The following is a 24251-nucleotide window of genomic DNA, read 5'->3' as shown; positions in this document are numbered from 1 at the left end:
TGTACCAAGACAAATGGTTACTTAAACAAAAGTTACTTTTAATTTTCTTTAAACATAAAACAGGATCAAACTTTAACTTATTACTATTAACTAAACTTAATCCCCTTCTATTCTAATTGCACGTGTATGTAATATGTGTATAAATTCAGAAAAGTTCTTTGATTCACAGTCCAATCTCACTTCTCACTCCTCCAAGTTCACCAGTATCAGGCAATTCTTATACTGTGCCCAGAATTTAACATTTATGAATCTTCACCAGGCTTTGGTGCTTGAAAGATGAATGGTTTCCACACAAGAAGGATCTTGTTGGTTTTCAGAGAGAGATTTGTTGCTTGTTGGACACACAACTGATTCCTTCTGATCAGCCACTTAAGTGTCTTGCTAAAGAAACTTGCCCAATCAGGGTTTTCCAGATGATTACCTCTTTTTTCAGGTCACCACAGTGTTCCTTTTTGTTTCCCTTATCTCAAATGAAACATTATACAGCAAGCTATTTCCTCTTGTATAGACCACGATGGCTTTGAATAGGCTGAACTCATAACTCACATCCCATCTTCAAAATGGGGATTCCTCTCTTTCTCTCTCTCTCTCTCTCTCTCAATCTCTCACACACACTCACACACTCTTAGAGAAAAAAAACTGTTTGACACTTTCTCTGCTTACAAAACCACATGACCTTAGAACAGCAACCTGCGGCACCGGCCCCAATCTTCTGAGTCTGTTCATCTGTTGCTTACCAAAACAATAATCCATTAATCCACAGTATGTCTAATTAACACCTACTTATGAAGTCTTTATAGGCACTCTTCAAAGTTTTTGCAAAGGTACTCGGAGCCTGGACTGTCTGGTTTGAACAGAGCTCCAGCAATTTAAATTAAATCTGTTTTGGTGTCTTTGTATCTGTGTGTGACCTAACTAAAAACCCCGCAATCTATCTTCCAAAAACATATCTATATACAATATAAAATTTAATATCATTTGTCACATACGTTTTATCATTTAATTAAGGTTATTCCAACTGAGGTTTTTCAGAACAATGGTTTGGTTGATCTCTGCAGGTGATTTCACTGTTTTTTCAGATTCCATGGTTATGACATTTGACAAGTTCTCCAATAGGACATGCATCCGTTATAACTGTTGACTGGAGACACAAAAGACTGTAAATTCTGAAATATGGTGCAAAAAAAACAAACACCTGGGGGAACTAAGTTGGTTGAGCAGCATCTTTGGAGGCGGGTGGTGAATTTGTTGACATTTTGGATCTAGACCTTACATCAAGACTGAGAGTGGAGAGGGAAGGTAACCAGTAGAAAGAGATAGGGAGGAAAGGTGATACTAGACCAAGAAAGGGTGATGGAGCTAGGTGGTTGTTAGGTGAAAGTAGACAGAATAGAATGAAAAGGGATAAATGGGGCCAGGTGTGGAGAGGGAAGAGTGATGGTGGAGACCGTTGCTGGAGGGTTATAAGCAGTGATACAAAGGCTACCAGTGCATGTATCTGATCAGTAATGAGGTGAAATTGGGAACCATTGAGGGGAGATGAAGAACAGATGGTTTGTATGTGAAATGGGGAAGTGGGAGGAAAATGAGGGATGGAAAGACATGGGGGAGGGGAAAGAATGGGGTGTGGGTATATGGCAAGGGAACACATTAGGTAAATCACCTGAAAATAGAAAATTCAGTGCATATACCATTGAGTTGTGGAGTAACCAGATAGAGTATGACATGTTTTCCTCTGGTTTGTGTTGGGCATCACCCAGGGAGTAGAGAGGGCCAAGGATGGACAGGTAAGTGTGGAAATGGGAAGAGGAATTGCAAAAACTTGCAACCAGGAACTTGGGATGGGCATTGTGGACAGAGCAAAGGTGAATGAGAAATTAGTTTTCTCGTCTAAGCTAATCTTACCTTCAATGGAAGTGCATGTAAATGTTCCCTAACCTTTATCCTAATGAATGAAAGACTGTTGAGATCCCTGGTTGCAGGTGAGGACCAAGTGTTACACCTCCTATGGTTGCAAGGAAATATCCAAGGGATCAGGGATAGGTTTGTGCAGAAGGCAGCAAGTCGTGTGGAGAAGTTGTGAAATTCCATTGCAGCTGATTGAACAGCCAAAGATTGATATGCTGGATGCAAGCCCTTTCAAATATCCAAGGGATCAGGGATAGGTTTGTGCAGAAGGCAGCAAGTCGTGTGGAGAAGTTGTGAAATTCCATTGCAGCTGATTGAACAGCCAAAGATTGATGTGCTGGATGCAAGCCCTTTCTTGCATTCCCTCTGTTACTCAGACTTCTCCTCTCACCCTCATTCTCTCCAAATAGAATGGGAACTCTCTGCACCATCACCTTTCGCCCTACTCATCAAGCACATCATCTCTTTCATCATGTCCACCAGCACATCCTCTTTTGGAAGTAGAAGTATTTCAAAACACCATCCCTTCTGAATTCCTTAACTTCCATGATTTCTCCATCATAAGCACAAACAAGGTTTCATTTTAGATCCTTCTCATGTCCCATATCTCCACAAGTTCATGATAATTCTGATGCTCAAGGGGACCTACGTTCTTTCTCCTTATCATTTTGTTCTTGATATATATGTATAGAATCTCTTGGAATTCTTCTTTATCTTATCTGTCAAAGATATCTCATCCTCTTTTTGTCCTAGTTAAATCCTGAGGGGCGAAACATACGATTTTGATTTTACATATCTTACCAGCCAAGTACATCGTTGAACGTGTGGTTAAAATGTGATGAGCAGGTTTGATAATTGTTTGTTTAAAAATTGAGCTAAAATGTGTACACTTTGATGCATTTCTTAAAGATTTAAGTCTTACTTATCAGCAATAAAGGTATTAGTGTCAAAATGTTATACTGGGCATTGTCTAAAGGTATAATTATTAGCATTTCTTATATGAAGGAAAAAATTGTATCTTTTATCATCCACACAAAATTAATATTCTGAAGGATTAGAAAGTAGTTTTCCCATACCCATATTGGTATTAAGGGTCCAAAAGAAAGCAAAAACTCCTATTCTCCATTTTTTGTAATTGCACAAGTCACAGGATCCCTGTCCACAGAAATGTCTTAATCTGAAGCCGCTTTACCTTCCTAATTGTGGGAAACAAGAGTCATGAAAGAATATACTGTATAGAACATTTGCAGGAGTTTTGAGTCATGAGAAAGGTGTCATGGCATGAGAGAAAATTTGAGCTGTGTTACAATAAACATTTGTAAGAAATATATGCTGTGCTTGAAAGTGCAATTATATAATCGTATAATTGCATTTCCTGTAGCTTGTTGTGAAATGTCCTTCTTTATAATCCTAATTCAAGTTGTTTCCAGCCTCTTATTTTTTTTTAATGAATTATTAGGGCGTTGGAGCAATACAATTAATGTAAGGTATAGGCTGGTGCAATATGATTTTTGCATCAGCTGTACCTTACTCCACAAAAATTAAATAAATTGAAATCTAATTATCCAATATATGTTTTCGATGTGGTCAAGATATAGGGACCTTTTTGCATTCGACCTGGTCAAGACCTATGGTGAGATTTTGGGAATCTTCTGAAACAACTGTACCCTCAGGTGACAGAATTGTTTTTAATTGAGGAAATTAGCAAATACAAGACCTAAAATAAGACTGTCAAAATATCAAATGAAAGTTGTTAAACTTGCTTTAGCAGTGGCCAAGAAATGCATAGTCATTACTTGGAAATCTGATTCCCAACCGAGTGACCCACTGGAAATGAGAAATGCATGGTTGTGTTCCTCTGGAGAAAATTACTTACAACTTCAGAAATTGTTACAACATGTTTTTAAGAATATGGAACCATATTTAAGCGGTTAACGTTTGATAATTCCCCCCCCCCCCCCCCACCGTCTCCAATACGACTATCTCCAGTATCCCTGGTGATGTCTATGTCAAGACATTTATCACTTAAGGGAGGAAGTAAGTTCTGGATGAATTATGTAATGTTTCATCTGTATGTAATTAGTGCTTTTGGAAAACAGATGATTCTGTCATATCATATGGGAGAATTACCCCTTTTTCTTTTTTCCTTTGGGGGGGAGGTCTTTCTCCTTTCCTTTTTTCTCTTCATTACTTCTTTCTGTTTCCGACCTTTAAGGATCAGCACAGTGTGTAATGTTGTAGTTATAAAACAATAGTGCAAAATGTGATCATAGATTGATTCTTCTTTCTATGTATATCAACGTAGTTCAGTTTGGGTATTTTGTTGCCTATATCTGTCATGTTTCTTTCATTTTGTTCATTGAAAATCCTTCATTAAAAAATGTTTTGAGAAGAACCAGAACAATGGATTGTTTACCCAGGGAAAAGACATCTGTTCAGAGAGAAGTCATCTGATTATTGAGTCTTTTTTTTGGGACATTGAAACTGAAACCAGTATTGATCAAGCAAGTGATCAAAAAAACAGAATTGAAATGGCTCTATGAACTGGACACTTCTGCTGTTTCTCTTTGTCAGGGAAAACAGTGAACCACCGTGGCCATTGTAATGTTCATTTTGGATTGGCCCATATGTAGGTAAAGTAAGCAGGAGAATGACTTCATTTGGATTGTGACCATTCTGATGGTCATTTCATCTGACCCTTGCCTGGGTATTTGGAAGCCTTGTGGAAGTCACATGTTTCATTTACTCGATGCAAGGAAGAGGGGAACTGTAACAATCATTCATATGAAAGAACATTTCTCTGGAAACAACTTGAGAAGCATTTGTGGATTTTTGAACAGTTTGATGGCTCAATGTCTCACCTTCTACATCATTACTTCTGAACATTAGTTTAAAAGTTCTGAGTTTCAACACAAAATTTCCAATGATCGAACTTTGGAAAATGACTTTCCAGAATCGTGCCTAAGCTGCAATGGTTTTGGGTATTGCATACATAGGTATATTTGTGCAAAGATGGGGTTAAGTTTAGATTTAAGTAAGATATTAATAAAAATATATTTTTTTAAATAACATTGTCTTGATGAATTCCTATTGCTGCTGGTATGACATAACAAATTGGGGGCTCTTCCTGGATCCAACCAAAATTGAAGCTTATTAATTGATATTTGATTTGATTCATTAAATTCCTTTTTGAAAGTCAATTAAAAAGCTTGTGTGTGTAGAAAGACAGCAGCAATGGATATTCATAAGTGTTTGGGATTGCCAACCTTTGCAGATTTGCAAAGGGTGAAAAAGGATGAGTTAGTGGATTTTGCTCAAAAGTTGGCACTTGCGATGGTTAAACAGTCGATGAGAAAGGCTGAGATCAAGAGTGTTATTGTTAACCATCATATAGCAGAGGGGAAATTTGGAGAGGAGGAGTTAAAACAATTTCTCGAATAAATCCTTTGAGCAGTGGAACAAATTGAATTAGTAAAACTTAGATTTGAGAGAGAGAAAGAACAAAGGCAGTTTGAGTTAGAAAAGTATAAATTTAAGGAAGCAGAGAAACAAAAGCATTTTCAACTAGAGTTAGAAAATGATAAAAGGGGGAAGCAGAGAGGCAAAAGCAGTTTCAACTAGAGTTAGAAAACCATAAAAGGGGGGAAGCAGAGAGGCAAAAGAGATTTGAGGTGGGAGGGGTAGAGAAGAAGGGGGAATTTGAAAGAGAGGAGAAGGAGATCCATCTTTTGGTCCTCATGAGAGGTTGATGACTAGTAGTAAGGTGAGATTCATAAATACTTCCACCATTTTGAGAAAGTAGCTGAAAGTTTAAAGTGGCCAAAATATCATTTGACCTTCATGTTACAAAGCATGATAAAAGGGAAAGCCCAGCAGGCTTACTTTGCCCTAATAATACAGCAAGCCACTGATTATGATACTGTAAATCAAACTGTGCTTAAGGCTTATGAATTGGTTCCAGAAGCTTATAGACAAAAAAATCAGGAATTTGAGAAAATCGGAGAACCAGTCTTATACAGTTTTTGCATATAACATTGGTGCTTTGACCAATGGTGCACATCAAAAGATATAAATGGTGATTATGACAGACTGAAAGAGTTGTTGTTGGTTGAGAAAATTAAAAGGTGTGTTCATTATGATATAAAAGCATATTTAGATGAAAAGGGAGTGGAAACTTGGCAGGACTCGGATGGATATACTTTAACCCAGTAGAACTTTCCAAAAGGATAATAAGGACTATCCAAGTAAGTTAGAAAATAAATGGGGAAGTAGTGTTGGGGGTAAAGAAGAAGGGAAGCAAGAAAAGGAAGAACCTTTGGGTCCCCTTTGTCACTGTTGTAAGAAATCTGGTCACATGATAGCAAATTCTTCAGTGTTGAGGAAAAAGAGAGAAAAGAAGGCAACGCTAGATGCCTATGTTCAAAGAGATGAAACACATAGAAATAAAAGATAGACCTGCTGATAACAGGAATTCAAATATTTTGTTTCAGAGGGTATGGTTTTATTAAAGGGTCATCACGTGACAGTGAAAATCCTTTCAGATACTGGGGCCACCCAGTCACTCGTTTTAGACAGTGATTTGGAGTTTGGCGATAAGACAGCCACGAGTGAAATAAATTTGATTCAATATTTGGAGGGGTGATCCAGAATCAATTCCTTTGCAGAAGGTAATGTTGAAATCAAAATACGTTAATGAACCTGTTATGATCGGATCAGATCAAGTTTACTTGTGGTAGGGGTCTTGTTGTTATTAGGAAATTATCTTGCAGAGGGTAAAGTTGTCCCTGTGGTGAAGTTATCGGCTAAGCTAGACATTGATGAGACGAAGACAGATTCTGATATATATCTAGCTTGTGCAGTGACATGAGCTATGGCTAAGAAGCTTGCCAGTGCAGATGGTGCTGTGCAAACTGATTAAAAAGGGACCGGAATCTGTGATAATACACAACAGTCTCAGGTTGTAATGATCTGCCAAAGACTTTACATCCTTCTTTACTGGACAAAAGTTCTGATGCTAAATCTGAGAGCAAGGATTTGTCGTTATTCCGAAAAGAGTTTATAGGGAGGCAGAACAAAGATCCTGATCTTATTGAAATGAAAGAGAAGGCTCTCTCTAATGATGAAATTAAGAAAATGCCAGTTGGATATTATTTCAAGGAAGGCGTGTTGATGAGGAAGTGGAGACCACCTGATATCCCTGCCAGTGAACAATGGTCAGTTGTTCTCCAGCTTGCAATTCCTAAAGCCTATAGGGATAAAATTTTAGCCTTGGCCTATAGCACACCCTTGGCTGGTCATCTTGGTGTAAGAAAAACTATATTTAAGATTATGAAACAATTCTATTGGCCTAGTTTAAGAAAAGATGTTGTGACCTTTGCCAGACCTGTCACATTTGTGGGTAAACCCAATCAGGGACCCCAGTGGCTCCTTTAAAAACCATTCCTGCTTTTGGCAAACCCTTTTCTAAAGTTATAATGGATTATATTGGCCCATTGCCCAAGACAAAAGCTGGGAATCAGTATTTGTTCACTGTCATGTGCACAGCCTCCAGGTTTACAGAAGCAATACCTCTTAGAAATATTAATGCTAAAACTGTGTCAAGAGCTCTTATAATTTTTTTTATATACTTTAGTTGGTTTGTCCAAAGAGATCCAATCAAACCAGGAAAGTAATTTTATGTTGGGACAGTTTCAGCAGATGGTTTATAAATTGGGAGTTAAACAAATCACATCATCTACATATCATCCAGAATCTTAAGGTGCCTTGGAGAGGTTCCATTTGACCCTAAAAACCTATTGTTGTGAGAATAAGAAGAACTGGGATGAGGGAGTCCATTTATTTTGTTTGCAGAGAGGGAGTCTGTACAAAAATCATTGAGCTTTAGTCCTTTTGGGGTGGTATTTGGGCATCAAGTTAGAGGACCTTTAATGTTGTTGAAGAAATGGGTTAATAAGGATGTGCAGTTGAATTTGTTAGATTATGTTTTAAAGCTTAAAGATTGTTTGTGGAAAGTCTGTAAACTAACTGAAGAGAATTTGAAATCGGATCAAGGTAAAATGAAAGTCTGGTATGATAAGAAAGCGAGAGTGAGAACTTTTAAACCAGGGGATAAAATGTTCATTCTTTTCCCAACAAATACCACTCCTCTTAGCGGCAAAACTTTCAGGCCCATATGAGATAAACTCCACTATGTATGTGAATGAACCAACTATGTAGTTAAAACACTTGATCGGAAATGTAAAACACAGAGTTTCCATGTCAACATAGTAAAACCTTATTTTGAGAATTTGGATTTTAGCAAAAAAGCAACCTTCACCAGGGGTAATAGTTATTGACAAAACTGAAAAATTTGAGGATCATGAGACATTATAATCTGACTCTTGTGAAAGTCACTTCAAAACAATGTCCCAGTTCATCTGTCTAATTCAAGTGTTTTGCAGAATTTGGATGAGAAGTTGGCTCATCTTCAGCCCCAGGAAAAGGAACAAATGAAACACCTATTTTTAAAATTTAGGAACCTGCTTCCAGATGTGCCTAAGTAAACTTAAATAGCTTGTCATGGTGTTGATATTGGAGATGCCAAACCTAACAAACAACATCCATATCGAATTAATGTTGGAAAGTGTAAACTAGTAGATTAAGACACTGAATGTATGTTAAAAAATGATGTTATTAGATGTTCTACCACAGATTGGGGTTCACCTTGTGTCCTGGAGCCTAAATCAGATGGGAAGATTAGATTTTGCACTGATTATAGGAAAGTTAATGTGGTAATAAAGACAGATGCTTATCCTATCCCTCAAGTGGATGATTGTGTGGACAAGGTTGGAAAGGCTAAGTTTGTTATGAAAATAGACATTACTGGTATGTTCCCTTAACAGAGAAAGAAAAGGACATTTCTGACTCCGTCAGGTTTATATGAATACAATGTTTTACCATTTGAAATGAAAAATGCTCCAGGAACATTCCAAAGAATTATCAATTCTGATTCAAAGTTTAGAGCATACAGACACTTATATTGGTGATTCAATTATAGGGAATGACACCTGGGAAGCAAATATTTTTGAGTTAGAGAAATTGTTCAACAAACTTTCAAAAGCAAACCTTACTGTTAATTTGGCTAAAGGTGAATGTGGCCATGCCACTGTAAATTATCTTGCTTATGTTAGTCAAGGTAAATTGGCACCCACCCAGTCGATAGTTCAGACAGGAAAGAAAGCTATTCAGTGTTTTTTTGGGATTGGTAGAGTATTATAGAAAGTTCTGTAAAAAAAATAATCTGATATTGCCCTTCCTTTGATTAACCTTCTGAAGAAGGGTGAAAAGTTTGTACAAAATTTTGTCAGGAACTGACAGCCATTTTATGTCACCAGCCTATGCTCAAGTTATCTGACTTTGAGAAACCATTTCTTTAACAGTAGATGCTAGTGATGAAGCTGCAGGAGCAGTGTTATTACAAAATAATGATTGTGATGATGTTGACCATTCAGTGGCTCGCTAATCAAAGAAATTCAATGAACATCAAAAGAACTATTCTACCATTGAGTAAGAATTGTCCCTTATTCTGGCTTCACATCATTTTGATGCTTACATCTGTATAACTAAGGAACCAATTGTTGTGTATACTGACCATAATCTTTTAGTGATTTTGAGTAATTTTTTTAAGAAATATACAATTGTTAAACTGGAGTTTAATTTTGCAAGAATATGATTTAATGATAACTCGTATTAAAGATGTTAAGTTTGAAACATTACTGAAAAATGTTATAATTGTCTGTAAATGCTTAAAGAGGCTGGTCATGGCCAGATTTAACATGTACCTAAATAAAGATCTGGACTCACTGCAATTCACCTATTGTCACAATCATTCCACAGCAGATGCTGTATCGTTGGCTCTCCACTCAGCTTGGATCACCTCGAAAACAGCAATTCATACATACAGCTGCTCTTAATAGACTTCAGCTCTGCCTTCAATATCATTATTCCATCATTGCTGGTCAAGAAGCTACAAACTCTAGGCCTCTATACCCCCCTCTGCAACTGGATCCTTAACTTTCTCATTGGAACACCACAGTTCATACAAATTAATTGGAAACAGCATCTCCTCCTCACTGATCATTGAGACAGGCACACCACAAGGATGCATGCTTAGCCCACTGCTCTACTCAACTGTGTGGCCAAGTTTGCCGATGATACTATAGTTGTCGGGAGAATTACAAGCAGCAATAAGGAGGGAATAGATCAGCTCATTTAATGGTGCAATGACAACAACCTTGCACTCAATGTCAGCAAAACCAAAGAGATGATTGGAAACTTCAGGAGGAAGTCAGGGGAATGTGGCCCAGTCCTCATTGAGGGCTCAGTAGTGGAGAGGGTCAAGAGCTTCAAATTCCTGGGAGTCAACATTTCCAAAGATCTGTCGTGGAGCTTCCACATTGATGCAATATCAAAGAAGATTCGTCAGCACCTATACTTTCTGAGGTGTCTGAGGCAGTTTCGTATGTCACCAAAGACTTGTAAACTTCTACAGGTGTACTGTGGAGAGCATTCTGGATAGTTGCATCACTGCCTGGTATAGAGGCGACAATTCTCAGGACATGAATAAAATCCAGAGGGTTGTTAACTCAGCCTGCGACATCACAGGCACCAGACCACTCCATTAAGGACATTTACAAGAGGTGGTGTCTTATAAAAGCAGCCTCTATCCTCAAAGACCCCTACTTCCCAGGTCATGTCCTCTTCACTCTGCTACCATCAGGGAAAAGGTACAGGGGCCAAAAGTCGAGTACTCAGTGGCACAAGGATAGCTTCTTCCCTGCTGCCATCAGATTCCTGAATAATTAATGAACCAACGACACTGCCTTCTTATTATGAACGATTATTGTTATTTTTATTTTATGGTAATGTCATAAGATGATTATAATATGAATGTTTGCTCTATGATGCTGCCGCAAAACACCAAATTTCATGACAATTCTGATTATATAACAATAGAATGTCGTTTTTTTCTAATAAATTGTAGATTGCAGTTAAAAATTTTGTTCCTAAAAGCCCCAAATTTTCTCTTTTGGGGGTGGTGTTGCAAACTTCTGTTATTTTGTCAGTGAGTTACTTTGGGGTTGGAACAGGGTGCAGAAACACAGATTTCATAACATTTTTACAGACACAGAAGCATCTGAATCCGAGCCATTAACAGAGTTAATGGTCTCAGTTAAGAACTAGAACTATGGATTTTTTACCCAAGGAAAAGACATCTGTTCAGAGAGAAGCCATCTGATTATGGAGTTTTTTTTTGGGGGGGGGGCATTGAAACTGAAACCAGTATTGATCAAGCAAGTGATCAAAAAACACCGAATTGAAATGACTCTGTGAAAAGGACACTTCTGCTGTTTCTCTTTGTCAAGGAAAACAGTGAACCACCGTGACCATTGTAATTGTCATTTTGGATTGACCCATATGTAGGTAAAGTAAGCAGGAGAATTGCTTCATTTGGATCATGACCATTCTGATGGTCATTTCATCTGACCCTTACCTGGATTTTTGGAAGCCTTGTGGAAGTCACATGTTTCATTTACCCTACACAAGAAAGAACATATGAAAGAACATTTCTCTGGAAACAACTTGTCATGTATTTGTGAGTTTTTGAGCAGTTTTATGGCTCAGTGTCTCACCTACTACATCATTACTTCTGAACATCAGTTTAAAAATTCTGAGTTTCAACACAAGACTTCTAAGATTGAACTTTGGGAATTGACTTTCCAGAATTGTGCCTAAGCTGTAATGGTTTGGGTAATTCACACGCACATACTCATGGGTATATTTGTGCATAGTTGGGGTTGAGTTTAGATTTTAGTAGGATGTTATATTCTTGTTATCTTGTGAAATAACATTGTTTTGGTGAATTTCTATTGCTGCTGGTCTATGATGTAACAAAGTACAGAATAACATTTTGAAGTAAAAACCAATTTTATCATCTTGTAATTAAACTGGGGATACCACTTGCAGGGGATGCATCTTAAATATCTGTTTTGTTAATGGGTGAGAAACTGACAAGTTTGCAACTTTCTCTAATGTTCTTCCTATTCCTACAGGAATATGAACAGATTCAAGTAGAAGCACCTTTGGGTGGTGTAAAATTATTCAAAACCTATTTGTAATAGGTTTACCAATACCTGAATTAATGTATCAGAAGTTTAGTGAGTAGAAGTAGAGTTTTCAGAAATTCTTACACAAAATTCTATTTATTATATCTTGATGAGAAACCTTTTACATCAGTCTTGCAGATTCAGGCTGAAATCAACCATTGATCTGAAAACGAAGCAGGTTTTCAAATCAAAATACATTTAAGGTAAATGATAATGAAATTACCAAACTCCATCTGGAATTTTAAAATTCAAACTAATTCAGGTGAAAGGAAGCCAAAGGATATTTGATGAAAAATCTGCATGTAAAGACAGTAAATTACATTAGCATGCAGCTTTTTTAATTCAAATACTATGCTAAATAGTTTTATCTTTTAGTGCAACCCAAATTGTGAAATAGAATCTGTTTATAGCAAAATATGTGTGTCACCAACTTCCACCTTGCCCTCAAATTCACCTGGACTATTTCTGACACTTCTCTTTCTTTGATGGACAAGTCAGTTTCCATGGCAGGAGACGAACAGGCCACTAACATCTTCTACAAGCTCACTGACTCCCATATCTATCTCAGCCATAACCACCTCCCACCCTGCCTCCTGTAACAGTGTTGACCCTTTTTCACAATCTCTCTCTCCTGCACATCTATTCTCTAGAAGGTGCTGAAATGTCCTCCACTTCTTTGAAACGTGGATTCCCTTTGATGGAGCACTCACATTTCCTGCACATCTCCTCAGACACCACCTCCTCCCACCCCTTCCCTAGATTGAACAGCAATAAAGTACCCTTGGTCCTCATCTTTTTAAGCACAGCAACATCTGTAACCAGCACATCACCCTCCACCACTTCTGCCACCACCAGTCACATCTTCCCCTTTCTACCATTTTCCACTTTCCAGAGAAACCATTCCCTTCATGACTCCTTGCTCCACTCATCCCTCCTACCCAACTAGCACATTTCCCCTGCAACCATTGGAGAGGTAACATTTATCCCATCTCTTCTTCCTTCAATAATATACTAGCACCCTAAACAGTCCTTTCAGATGGTCTAAATGCATTTGATGTTTGCAATGTGGCCTCCTCTGTATTGCTGAAGCCAATGTTAACCACCTGTGCTTTCTCAGCAATTATTTTGTGAACAACCTGTGCACTGCCGCAACATCCATCTTAAGCTTCTGATTTCTTGTCATTTTAACTCGACTTCCTATTCTCACACCACCTGTCTGTCTTCAGTCTTCTTCCTTGCTAAGGAGAGGGCAAATTGGAAGAACATCTTATATTCTGATCAGGTAGTTTACAACCAAATAATATGAATATTGAATGTTCCAGTTTCAGATAATCCACATTCCTAGTGTGCTTCTACATATTCTCATCCAGTTTACTTCTCCATTTGTTCACTTCTCTAATAGATAATGTGACATTATCTGATTATGTAGTATATACAGTATATAAAATGTTTGCAGTTAGCTATGATGAATGCACACTATACTAAGTACAGATATTACTTCAGCAAATACAACAGGTTGAACAGTGCCTTGTGGAAAATGCTTCAATTTAAAGAGTGGTGAAAATGCTTAGATCAATAAACTAACTTTTTAAAATTTTATCAGAATTAATATTGGTTCATGAATTGGTTACGTAATCCAGGTAAAATCAGAATCCTGCATAAGGTCATCTAAAACCCACATTTTTATGGGAAACACCAGGTTAAAAGAATGCAACAAATGACAAGGATTGCTAATTTAAAATAGTACAAGGAGGGTTGGAGAGAGGCTGGTAAGTTACAGGTGAAGCCAGATGGGGAGGAGATGGTGGACAGATGGAGTCAAGGAGGGAAGTGGGGATGGAACAGAGGATGGAATTGCATGAGGAGAAGAAAATAGGCTGATAGAATCAGGTGGACGGAGGATAATAATCGGATAATGTCAGAAGGAGCAGCTTCAATGTTATTGGAAAGGAAGAGTGCATTATCTATGATCAAAGAATGTTGTACTTTGGGTTGATGTGATTTGAAGCTTTTATTTGTAAACTGGTGAATAAATACCCTTGCCAACTTTCTTCCAGACTGAAATGTGATTTTAAATAAAAATTACAATCCGTTGTCCATTTTATGGGTAGTTAACAATAAATACAACACAGAGAACGGTGAATTGTGAATTGATTAAATTAAAAACAAAAACAATATTTGGGACTAACAGCAGAGGAGGATTAGAGATTGTATAACCATATAATGTTGACTTTGTCACTGGCTGCTTTTCAATCTTTTTATGCATTTACAGGCAACGGATGCAAAAGTCAAACATGTATAATCTTTGTATGGAAATGCAGCATCTCTCGCAGGAGTTTCAGTGGCTGCAGCTCTCACAGGACGAGTTCCTTTGCATGAAAGTGTTGCTGCTGTTTAGCATCAGTAAGTATGGATTCTTTTCGACGTTAGGAAAACGTATCTAAGTACAATTTTCTGGAAGGTCGATTGTTTCTAACTGAGTTATGTTTTCGTCATTTATTTTCCTTCCATTTCAAAGTAAAAAGAAGATAGGTTAGAATTGACAACAAAATGCTAAGATATTTGTAGCATTTGTGAAAAGACCATACAAGTCACTTCTAAGATCTGTCCTTCCTTCAGTACTGGGGAAAGGTGAAGGTCAACAGAATTGTTTTTATTAGATTGTTTTTAGAAGAAAAGAAAGAGTACGAAATGAATTCTGTGAAGGTGTAGTCGGCAGGAAAAATAAATGAAAAAGAGGTCGTTCAATACACATAAGAGCTGCAGTTGCTCCGCATTTGTGTATTGCACTAGACTCCGTCATCTGAAGATTTTCTTGTTTAACATCAAGCAGGTTGTGCCATTGTTCTAATACAACAACCAACTTTCACATGTGTTTAAAATTGTACAACCTATGTCAAAGCTAAAAAGTAAGGCAGAAGCAATATTTATTATTTTGGTTGGCAGTCAGAGAAGAGAGGAATGTCAAAGATGAAAACACCATGTCCACTAGTAGAATCATGCAATGACAGTTTTGAGATAAAATTTCCCTTCCTCTGCTGCTGTTCTTGGCAAGGATGATCAATCATTACTTGCAAAGCTCCTGTACATGTATTCAGAATGCTTGTTGGTGCCCAGGCTAGTCTGGCCCAGTATCCAACCTGAATACCATTTCCTCTGGTTGGTGCCCAGGCTAGTCTGGCCCAGTATCCAACCTGAGTACTATTTCCTCTGGTTGGTGCCCAGGCTAGACTGGCCCAGTATCCAACCTGAATACCATTTCCTCTGGTTGGTGCCCAGGCTAGTCTGGCCCAGTATCCAACCTGAGTACTATTTCCTCTGGTTGGTGCCCAGGCTAGACTGGCCCAGTATCCAACCTGAATACCATTTCCTCTGGTTGGTGCCCAGGCTAGACTGGCCCAGTATCCAACCTGAATACCATTTCCTCTGGTTGGTGCCCAGGCTAGTCTGGCCCAGTATCCAACCTGAATACCATTTCCTCTGGTTGGTGCCCAGGCTAGTCTGACCCAGTATCCAACCTGAATACCATTTCCTCTGGTTGGTGCCCAGGCTAGTCTGACCCAGTATCCAACCTGAATACCATTTCCTCTGGTTGGTGCCCAGGCTAGTCTGGCTCAGTATCCAACCTGAATACCATTTCCTCTGTACTTATGCTTGGAGCAGCAGAAATTCTCTGCCAAAATTTCAAGTGCTATACACAATTAGAGCAATTTTTGTGCTTCCTCTTTGTAGAGTGACTTTTTCTTTAATTCATGTTCTATTCTGTACCAGTTTTAATCCAGTACTTTATTTTTAATTAATCTTATTTTAGATGTGTGTTTGTGTGTGTGTTTTTGAGGTGGGGTGTGTGCCTGTGGGTGGGTGAGTGTGTGTGCCTGTGTGTGTGGGTTTGTGCCTGTGTGGGTGGATGTGGGTGTGTGCCTGTGGGTGGGTGTGCCTGTGTCTGTGTGTGTGTGCCTGTGTCTGTGTGTGTGTGCCTGTGTCTATGTGTGTGCGTGTGCCTGTGTGCGTGTGCCTGTGTGTGTGCGTGCGCATGCGTGCCTGTGCGTGCGTGCGTGATATAACAGCAGAAGCCTCGGTTTTCCCCTGGAAATGCTTTCTTTTTATAAGCAGTAGAGGAAATGAGTGGCTGTGACCTAGGATGTCACTCGCTGAACAACTGGAACCAAATGAATCATACCTGAAAGTGCACAGAACAGTTGCAGCTAGATAGGTGAAATAGTTTCCAGATTAGTTTATTATCATCTGTACCAGTGGTGTGGATGGGATTGGTATGTGTGTGGCTGTTATGTCAGAAAACATGCTGGCAATTGGAATTGGTGTTAATATATTGAGAAGCTGTATCATTAAAAGAGAATCTTAGCCAAGACAGTTTATTGATATTCTTTATAATTTTAAAGTTATTGTTTCCATTATCACTGTGATTATATTTTTATGGCAAGTTGCATTTCCTATAATCTTAGATCAAAACTATGACAATGTCGTATGTGTGAAAGTTTGTCAAGCAAAATTCACTCTCTCTTTGACAGTTCCAATAGAAGGTCTGAAAAACCAGAAATACTTTGATGAGCTACGTTTGAACTACATTCAGGAACTGGGCAGAGTAATTTCCTTTCAGGGGAAGGATTCTACACACAATCCACAGCGTTTTTATCAATTAACCAAGCTCCTCGACTCTCTGCAAATAGTAAGTTTGTGATTCTGTTTACCACTAGTTAAGTCAACCATTAATTTTGCTTGATATGAATGATCAAGTTGCATCATAATTTTCTTGTGCTGACATTACCACCTTTTATTGTGCTTGATGTTACAGTTTTTATCTTGTATATTCTATTTTAAAACATAAAAATATTGAATTTGTATAAAATAATATATTTTCTATTTATTTCTACACACAGCATATAGGGAAGTAATTAAGTGGTTCATCAAGGTGACTCCTGTGTTGAGAGGCTTGGCCCATCAAGAGAGGCTAAACTAGTTGGGTTTGTATTCTTCAGAATTTAGAAAAATAAGGGATGACATACAAGATCCCGATGGAGCATGAATAGGAAGATGTTGAGACTTTTTGCTAGTACATAAGAGTGTCATGTACAAGGGGACATAGTTACAAGATGAAGAGACAGTCATTTAAAAGAAAGCACATGGAAGTTTCTTTTTGCAAAGGATGGTGAATATCCAGAATTCCCGACCACAGAGAGCTGAGGAGGCTGGATCATTACAAGTATTTAATGCACTTGATGGTTTCTTTGAAAGATAGTGAAATTGAAAGCTAAGGAGAACTGGCCCAGCAAAGAAGATGGGTCCAAGTTGGCTTATTCTTGCTCCATTTGTTTCCTTGGGAAACTGGAGTTCATTTGATGTAATAATTTCAAACAAATTTCAATGTGTGAATTCATAAAGCACTATTTCTCAGCGACATCAACGCTGCATGATACAAAAATGTACATCATGTAACAATTCCGTCATCTTCTTGGGAGCAATGAAAACTGTTTGAGAAATGTATTTTAATTTCTCAACCATTCATTTATCAAAGTTCTAAGAAAGAGCATGGCTGATCGTCAGAAAGTGGTCTACTATGTGGTAATATGATGTATCAAATGAATAGCAATAAGGTGAGAAAAGTTAAATATTTTCTCAGGTTTAGGTGCTGTTTCCACATTGAAATTACAGTCGCTTCCAATGAATTTAAGATCCTTTGTAATGATAGATTGATGTAGAAGTTCGTGTCTATTCAGGAACATTGATAACTGTGAAATTTACTGAGAACAATGTAACCATCTCAATATAGACAACATGGATGGATAATCCAAGTTATATTTGCTTCAGGATCTCACAGTAAGAAACCTGGTTGGTATAAATGGAGTAACCTCCAGTTAACCTTGAGTAAATGCAAATTTCTTGCCTCAGCTAGTTTGGGTGCAAGTTCAATGGACTTTGGTGGAACAGATTCCATTTTCCAACGGAGAAAATATTTGAATGCCCTCACATCAAGAAAATTAGCTACTTGGTGGGTATAAATTATCAGGAACGGAATGTTGTTTTAAGGAAGTCTAATCGCAGCTGGTAAGTGGCGTCGGGCAACTTGAACGATTTGTTACCTATAAAGTATTAATCTTTTGGTTCTGGTTTCTACTGGTTGTGTTCTGTTAACTGTCAATCTTTAGAGTATTGAAAATTAAAAAGTAAAATGTTCTTCTTTACTTCTACCAGTTTTTTATTTATATATTTTACAGACCGTGAGGAAACTTCATCAGTTTACATTCGACCTTTTTGTTCAATCTCAGTCTCTCAGCGTCCAGTTCCCTGAAATGATGGGAGAAATAATCTCTGTCCAGGTACCAAAGATCCTCGCTGGTATGGCCAAACTGCTTCTTTTTCATGAACAGTGACATTCATTGCCTATATATGTTATACTGCCTGTAATTCTGTACTACCTAGAGATGATCTTGTTTTAAATTTCTTCAGTCCAGTCAAATGCACCATCTGTTACGATTAAGAAATTAACGCAGAGGCTATCTTTATTTCTGGTGTTTGATTGACCACCCAAGTAACAGAGTTGGTCAAATTATACGGCTATTGTGGCGGGCAGGTTGTAATCTTATTAACTAGTTGTTATGTTGGACCACACACATTATCAGATGATAACATGATTACATTAAGGAAAAGAAGTTGCATTTACCTCGTTGTCGATCCATCAGGGTAGTTTCATTTTCTGATTTTCACTTAAAGCTACCTACATTTTGTTCTTGATATTTTGAAACTACCTAATGATCTGTTTTCATTTTACATATCAGATATTAGTTTTGCTTGGTGTTAAGACAGTGCCTCACATCATGTTACATTTATCAAATTATTTTTGTTAAATGAAAAATTTCATGTAAATTGTGGGTTTTTTTAAATATTGCACTATAAATTTTCCTGAATGTTGCAAAAGATGTTGTTGTGGGATGTTCCAAATATCCTGTCTTTTGCATTTCCAAAGAGGAACATATTATGATGGGCTTCGACATGCAATTATTTACTAGAATTCTTCCTCTGCTTAAAAGCAACAAGCATTTGAAAACAAAATCAGCAAGTTTGAACTTCAGAATCTTAATCATGGTATGTTTCACTTTTGAGGGATGTCTAAGTTTTGGTTCAACATGTCTGACAGACACGAGTTCTGCTGATTAATTTGGTCAATATACATTCTGTAATATTCCTAATTTCATAATATACCAAAGCCTTCTTTTGTTCTTTAAATGACAATCCTGGTATACCCTTCTTAAGTAACTATGCACTATGTATGTTTGAAACTTTAATCTGATTTACAATTCTTGCTCAGAATGCTAAATTTGTTTTCTTCTGTACATACTTAACTAGAAATAATATTTAGTGATTTAAACGTTTTACTTTCAAGCATCGCAGGTAAGTTCAAACAGACAACAAAAGGCAAACACTACTTGACTATTCTTATTCATTGAGAATGAAAAGCATTTTTCTTTGGTTTGCACTATACCCATTTGTTGTTTGTACTTTGATTGGTACGTTTTTGCCAGTTTTGTCCTTGCCCTTGTTTTTAATCTGTGCAAAGCCTAACAAAAATACAAACAGCCTAATATAAAAACCACTTCTGAAAATCTCTTGAGTGCATCAGTAGCATGCCACATTTTTGTGTCAGAATTATTTTGCTGCAAACCACTGAAACCAGCTCTTCATTGAAAAAAAAGTATGAACATAGGCCATAAAGTGAAAGCACCCTGAATCTAAAGGAAAGTATTACGTCAGTAAAATGTTCAGAAATAGATTTTAAATGGTCCTTTCTTTATTCTAGGTGTAAGCATGTTATTAATTATTTAGTGTCCTCAGAAAACAAAAATGTACTTTTCAGACTTCATTAGTGTAAAGGTATAGAGATATTGCATCTCTCCATTTTCAAAATTAAATGTGTTGTGTAAAAATGTTAGGGTAGGCTTCACCGTTTTAAAGGAAATCTTTTTTTTGCCATCATCTGTGAATGGCACCAATCTACTGCAGACCTTGTTTGGACTCCTTTCTGAATTAAAATCTTTTTGTTCAAATCAGCCAAAAGGCTGACTAAAGCTGGATGTACAATTCTATAAGAATATTCATTTTACAAAATATTTTTGAGGGATGGGAAGAATAGAGGAAAGCACTTGTTCATATTCTTAAGCCAATTAAAAAGACTCGCAACTTATTTTAACATTGCATCATTTTTGCTTTTCTCTGGATGTACAGGAAAGAGAGCCAGTGCAGGCTTAATTATTGTTGATTTTGCATTGTATTGTATCTGAAAAGTCTTCAGGGCTTGTTCTTTGAATTCATGACTTTCAATAACCTAGATGATTGTAGATGCTGGGAGCAAAGAAAACCATTTATTTTCACTTCTCTCACATGTAGTTCTCCCAGGAAATGAGATGTAAACTTTGAGACCCTTGGGATGGACCAGTGTTAATTTTTCAAGTAAATAAATAATTAATGTTTACTCGATTTATCTTGCCAATTTTTTTGGCTCCTAGCACCACAATCCTTGTCGTCTCTTAGCCATAATTCACAGCAGTTAATTATTATTCATAAAGAATAAATATTATCAATTTCTGAACTAATTTCAACTATTCTTTTTATTGGCCTTTACAAGCTATGAGAGTTTTTTGTAAAATTTCTGAATGTTGCTGATATTTCAAAGAAGGGTGACAATCATTTAGGATGAATAAATTCTGTTACGTAAATGTACAGATCTGTGTTTCAGTGGTAATATATTGCTCGTGCTGCAAAAATAATGCATATAACAGATATTTCTTAAATGAAATAACACTATGCCAATTAAAATGTTTTATTTATCGAGTCATTCCTGTTAAGTTAGATGACACCCAATGTATAGGAAATAAACAAGTATTTGCCATAATATTCCCTTAAACAGCTCTCCTTATTGAGATGGTGTCTGTTCATATGCATGTGCTCATATTTAATTTTTTTTAATTTCTGGAGTTCATTTTTCTTTTATGGAAAATTATTCCCAAGTACTAATAAATATCTGTACCTATTTCCCTTGCCTTAGCTGCCACAATTGTAGATACATTTGTAAGTGCCTTCACAAGTTTGTTAAAGTTCACAGGAAAAATACGGTCAATGTGTTAGACTGCAACTACACTTGTATATATATAAAAAAAAAGAATTATGTTTAACTGGAATCATGGCATTAGAAGTCTTTTTATTTGGGTGAATTTTGCGAGGTATTTTCAGGTGTTTTTTTCCATTTTCTCAACTTTTATTTCAAATTTCATTTTATGTTAACGACCATAGAACCTAAAAGATCAAGAGTCATTTTATAATTTTTACTATTTCTGTTTTTATGGTTACTTTATAAAACTTCCGTTTTGATTAAATCCCTTTCCAGTAACCCGCAATGAGATTAGTTACTCCACAAGTCATATGAAACATCACAATCCGAGTACCACAATCCAATTTGATATTCTCCATCACCTATCTCCTTTACAGACTCATTTGGCGAGGCCCCTATGAAGTAAACTTAAGTAAAATCCAAGTCATGACACTGGATAAATTGTATCACACGGTAATAATAATGTACATTTAATTTAGAGTGAATTGTAATTTCATCAAATAATTACTAATTCAACATATTTACAAGATACCTGTAGTTGTTTTCTTCTTCATGAACGTTTTTTCCATGAAGTGAAACAACCAAAAGTGGAAAGAGCTGAGTGTTTGGAAATTTGGGTGGCAAGTATTATAAGAGCTCAATTCATGTTTTTAGGAGAGGGGAGGGGCTGGTAGGAACTAAAAACTTTAAAGCCTAAGATTCTAAAATATATATTTTAACCCTGTGTTGCAAAATGCAAATTGTAGCTTCAGATGCCAAGTACTTGTTCTTGTTTTATCTTTCCAATATCTATAGGTGTTTTAAAAAGGTAAATTCTGTATCTCATGATATACAAAGGCCTCAAAGAGGAATATTTTTACCAGTTTCATCTCAAATATATTTCATGGTCCTTGAATAAAAGTTTACCAGAGATCTATAATATTTCATGCCATGTTTTTTTCTTGGCAAAACCAACATCACTCTCTCAATATTTTAAGGGTACAAATCCCATCTGACCAATACCATCTATTGAGTGTGAATATGTACATCACCCACATTTAATTTTAAGTCTGTCAATATATAGGTTCTGTTTCTTTAATGGCTTGAGGAGAGAAATATTTTGTAAGAATAAGCACCTTATAAGTGATCATTTTGTCATCCTTTTTTGATTCCTTTTTTGTATTCTTGAGCATTTGTTAATAAAAGGAATACGCACACTTTTATATATTCTATTATTTGAGAGCAGTAGATATGCATTACATAGAAAAACACAGTAAAGCGTTGTCTTTGAAAATGTTCTATAACACTGATGCTGTGCTTGTACTGTCAAAATCTTTTTAATGAAACAATGGTGGGGACTACCTGGTTGCCTGCATTGTGCAGAACCTACTACTGCCAACTAGTAACCTGTGCTGCAGTAGCAGGAGGAATGCCACAACATGATGATTTGTTCTCAGTTTTAATCACGTTACTAAAGTTCAGGAAAAGTATTCTCAAGCTCTTCTGTTGGTGTCTGAATTTTGACAGCCTAAAATGGATGTGAGATGACATGCAAGGTTGGTTAAAGAAACAATGTTAAGAAATGCAGGCAGCTTTCATCAAAGGGATACAAAAGCAATTTTCAACAAGTGCAGAATCTTTTACAAATAACCTGCTTAAACCTTTTTTTGGCTCAATAGCACTGGTTGCTATTATGGCAATAGGAGCATAAGATAAGGTGACCTGAGAATATAGCAGAAACTTGCAATTTAAGTGTGAAGTCTAACTACCACTGATCAGTAAGTTCCACAAATTGGTTTAAAATCATACAGTCCTTGACATGCTTTAATTGGTCATAATTGTTGTCTGTACTGAATTAAAGAGGTCATTTATTGTCTTTTACTATGTAAACAGTACCAGAAAATGATAGGTGCATCAGCAGCATTACGGTATTTTCACTCATATAACGCACAGGGAATCCTAAATTGTGTGAAAATAGTTTTGTATAATGTGCACACACAAATAACGCACGGGTGTAGAATTCTAAATTCTGACTGGCAACAGCAGTTTTCTCATGAGAAATAGCACAGACCAGGATCCACAGTTAATCTCCCTCAATTAACACCCAATCAACTTCCCCCAGAGGAGTAAATCACCCATTATATAGATGATATCCTGCTGTAACACATTTATAGGACTATTATGGCACAGTACAAAGATATTCTCAAGATCAAATTGTGTCCATTCTTTCATTGCCGCTGTAACATTCTCATGCCCACTATAATATTCCTGTGCTTGCTATAAATAGCATCTTTCCCACGGCCGCTGTTAATTGTTCTTTCAGTGCCGCTATTATATTCTCACATCTTCTATAAATTTGCCAGTTTGACTTCCCCACACCTGCTATTAATTTCAACATGTAAAAATATTGTCATCTAACATGCATATAACACGCATGGGATATCTGTTTTGTAAAATCACATATAATGTGCTCATTATATGCATAAAATATGGTATTCATCTCTGCTTACTTTCTTATGATACACCTACCAACATTGCAATTGTTCTAAGAAGGGCTAGTACACTTGGAAAGGATAAATGGTATGAAATTGTACAATAAAAATTGCTGGAATAAAGTTGTATGTATCTTTAAAGAAATAAATAATGACAGCCATTTCACCAGCGAATGCTATTTACAAAGCTGTTCCACGAGTGAATTAAACTCTTCATCTGGGGTGCAAACTGCTTGTAGAGGGGCCAAAAATCTTGACTGTTGCTTCTTGAAAAATCTGGAAATATTGTAATTTTGTACAATATCCCATGGAACGTAGCACACTTGGCATGAACAAAATGAAACAAGTCATGGAAGAACAGAGGTAAGATTCTTCTTATTTCACTTTAATGCCGATGATCTGTGTTCCTAATAGTTAAATCATGACCAAAAATGTGTGAATGATCTCTACCAACTACTTTTCGGAATACTTAAGAGTGATGTAGTGTTCTTAAACATGCCATATATTTACATATTCACAAAATTTCAGGAACAAAAAAAGTACAAAGGAAGCCTCATTTCAGAAATCTAGTCTATTATCCCTCTTCTGTAAAGGACTGCACAATAG

General features: G+C 36.8%; 1 protein-coding gene across 6 annotated transcripts in view; it reads left to right on the top strand.

Annotated features, from left to right (window-relative positions):
• Nucleotides 1-23808, top strand: part of ar (androgen receptor) — a 123038-nt gene extending 99230 nt beyond the window's left edge. For all 6 annotated transcript variants that reach the window (XM_069892721.1, XM_069892723.1, XM_069892724.1 and 3 more), the window contains exons 6-8: nucleotides 14326-14456; nucleotides 16583-16740; nucleotides 18287-23808. In XM_069892721.1, coding sequence (XP_069748822.1) covers nucleotides 14326-14456; nucleotides 16583-16740; nucleotides 18287-18442 — 445 coding nt within the window. In that variant the 3' untranslated portion in view covers nucleotides 18443-23808. The remainder of the gene's footprint in view (nucleotides 1-14325; nucleotides 14457-16582; nucleotides 16741-18286) is intronic.
• Nucleotides 23809-24251: the final 443 nt, after the last annotated feature.

The sequence above is a fragment of the Narcine bancroftii genome, chromosome 8 (genome assembly GCF_036971445.1).
Source record: "Narcine bancroftii isolate sNarBan1 chromosome 8, sNarBan1.hap1, whole genome shotgun sequence".
Taxonomy (NCBI): domain Eukaryota; kingdom Metazoa; phylum Chordata; class Chondrichthyes; order Torpediniformes; family Narcinidae; genus Narcine; species Narcine bancroftii.
The sequence above is the reverse complement of the archived record's forward strand: the minus strand, read 5'-3'. Positions and strand labels throughout refer to the sequence as shown.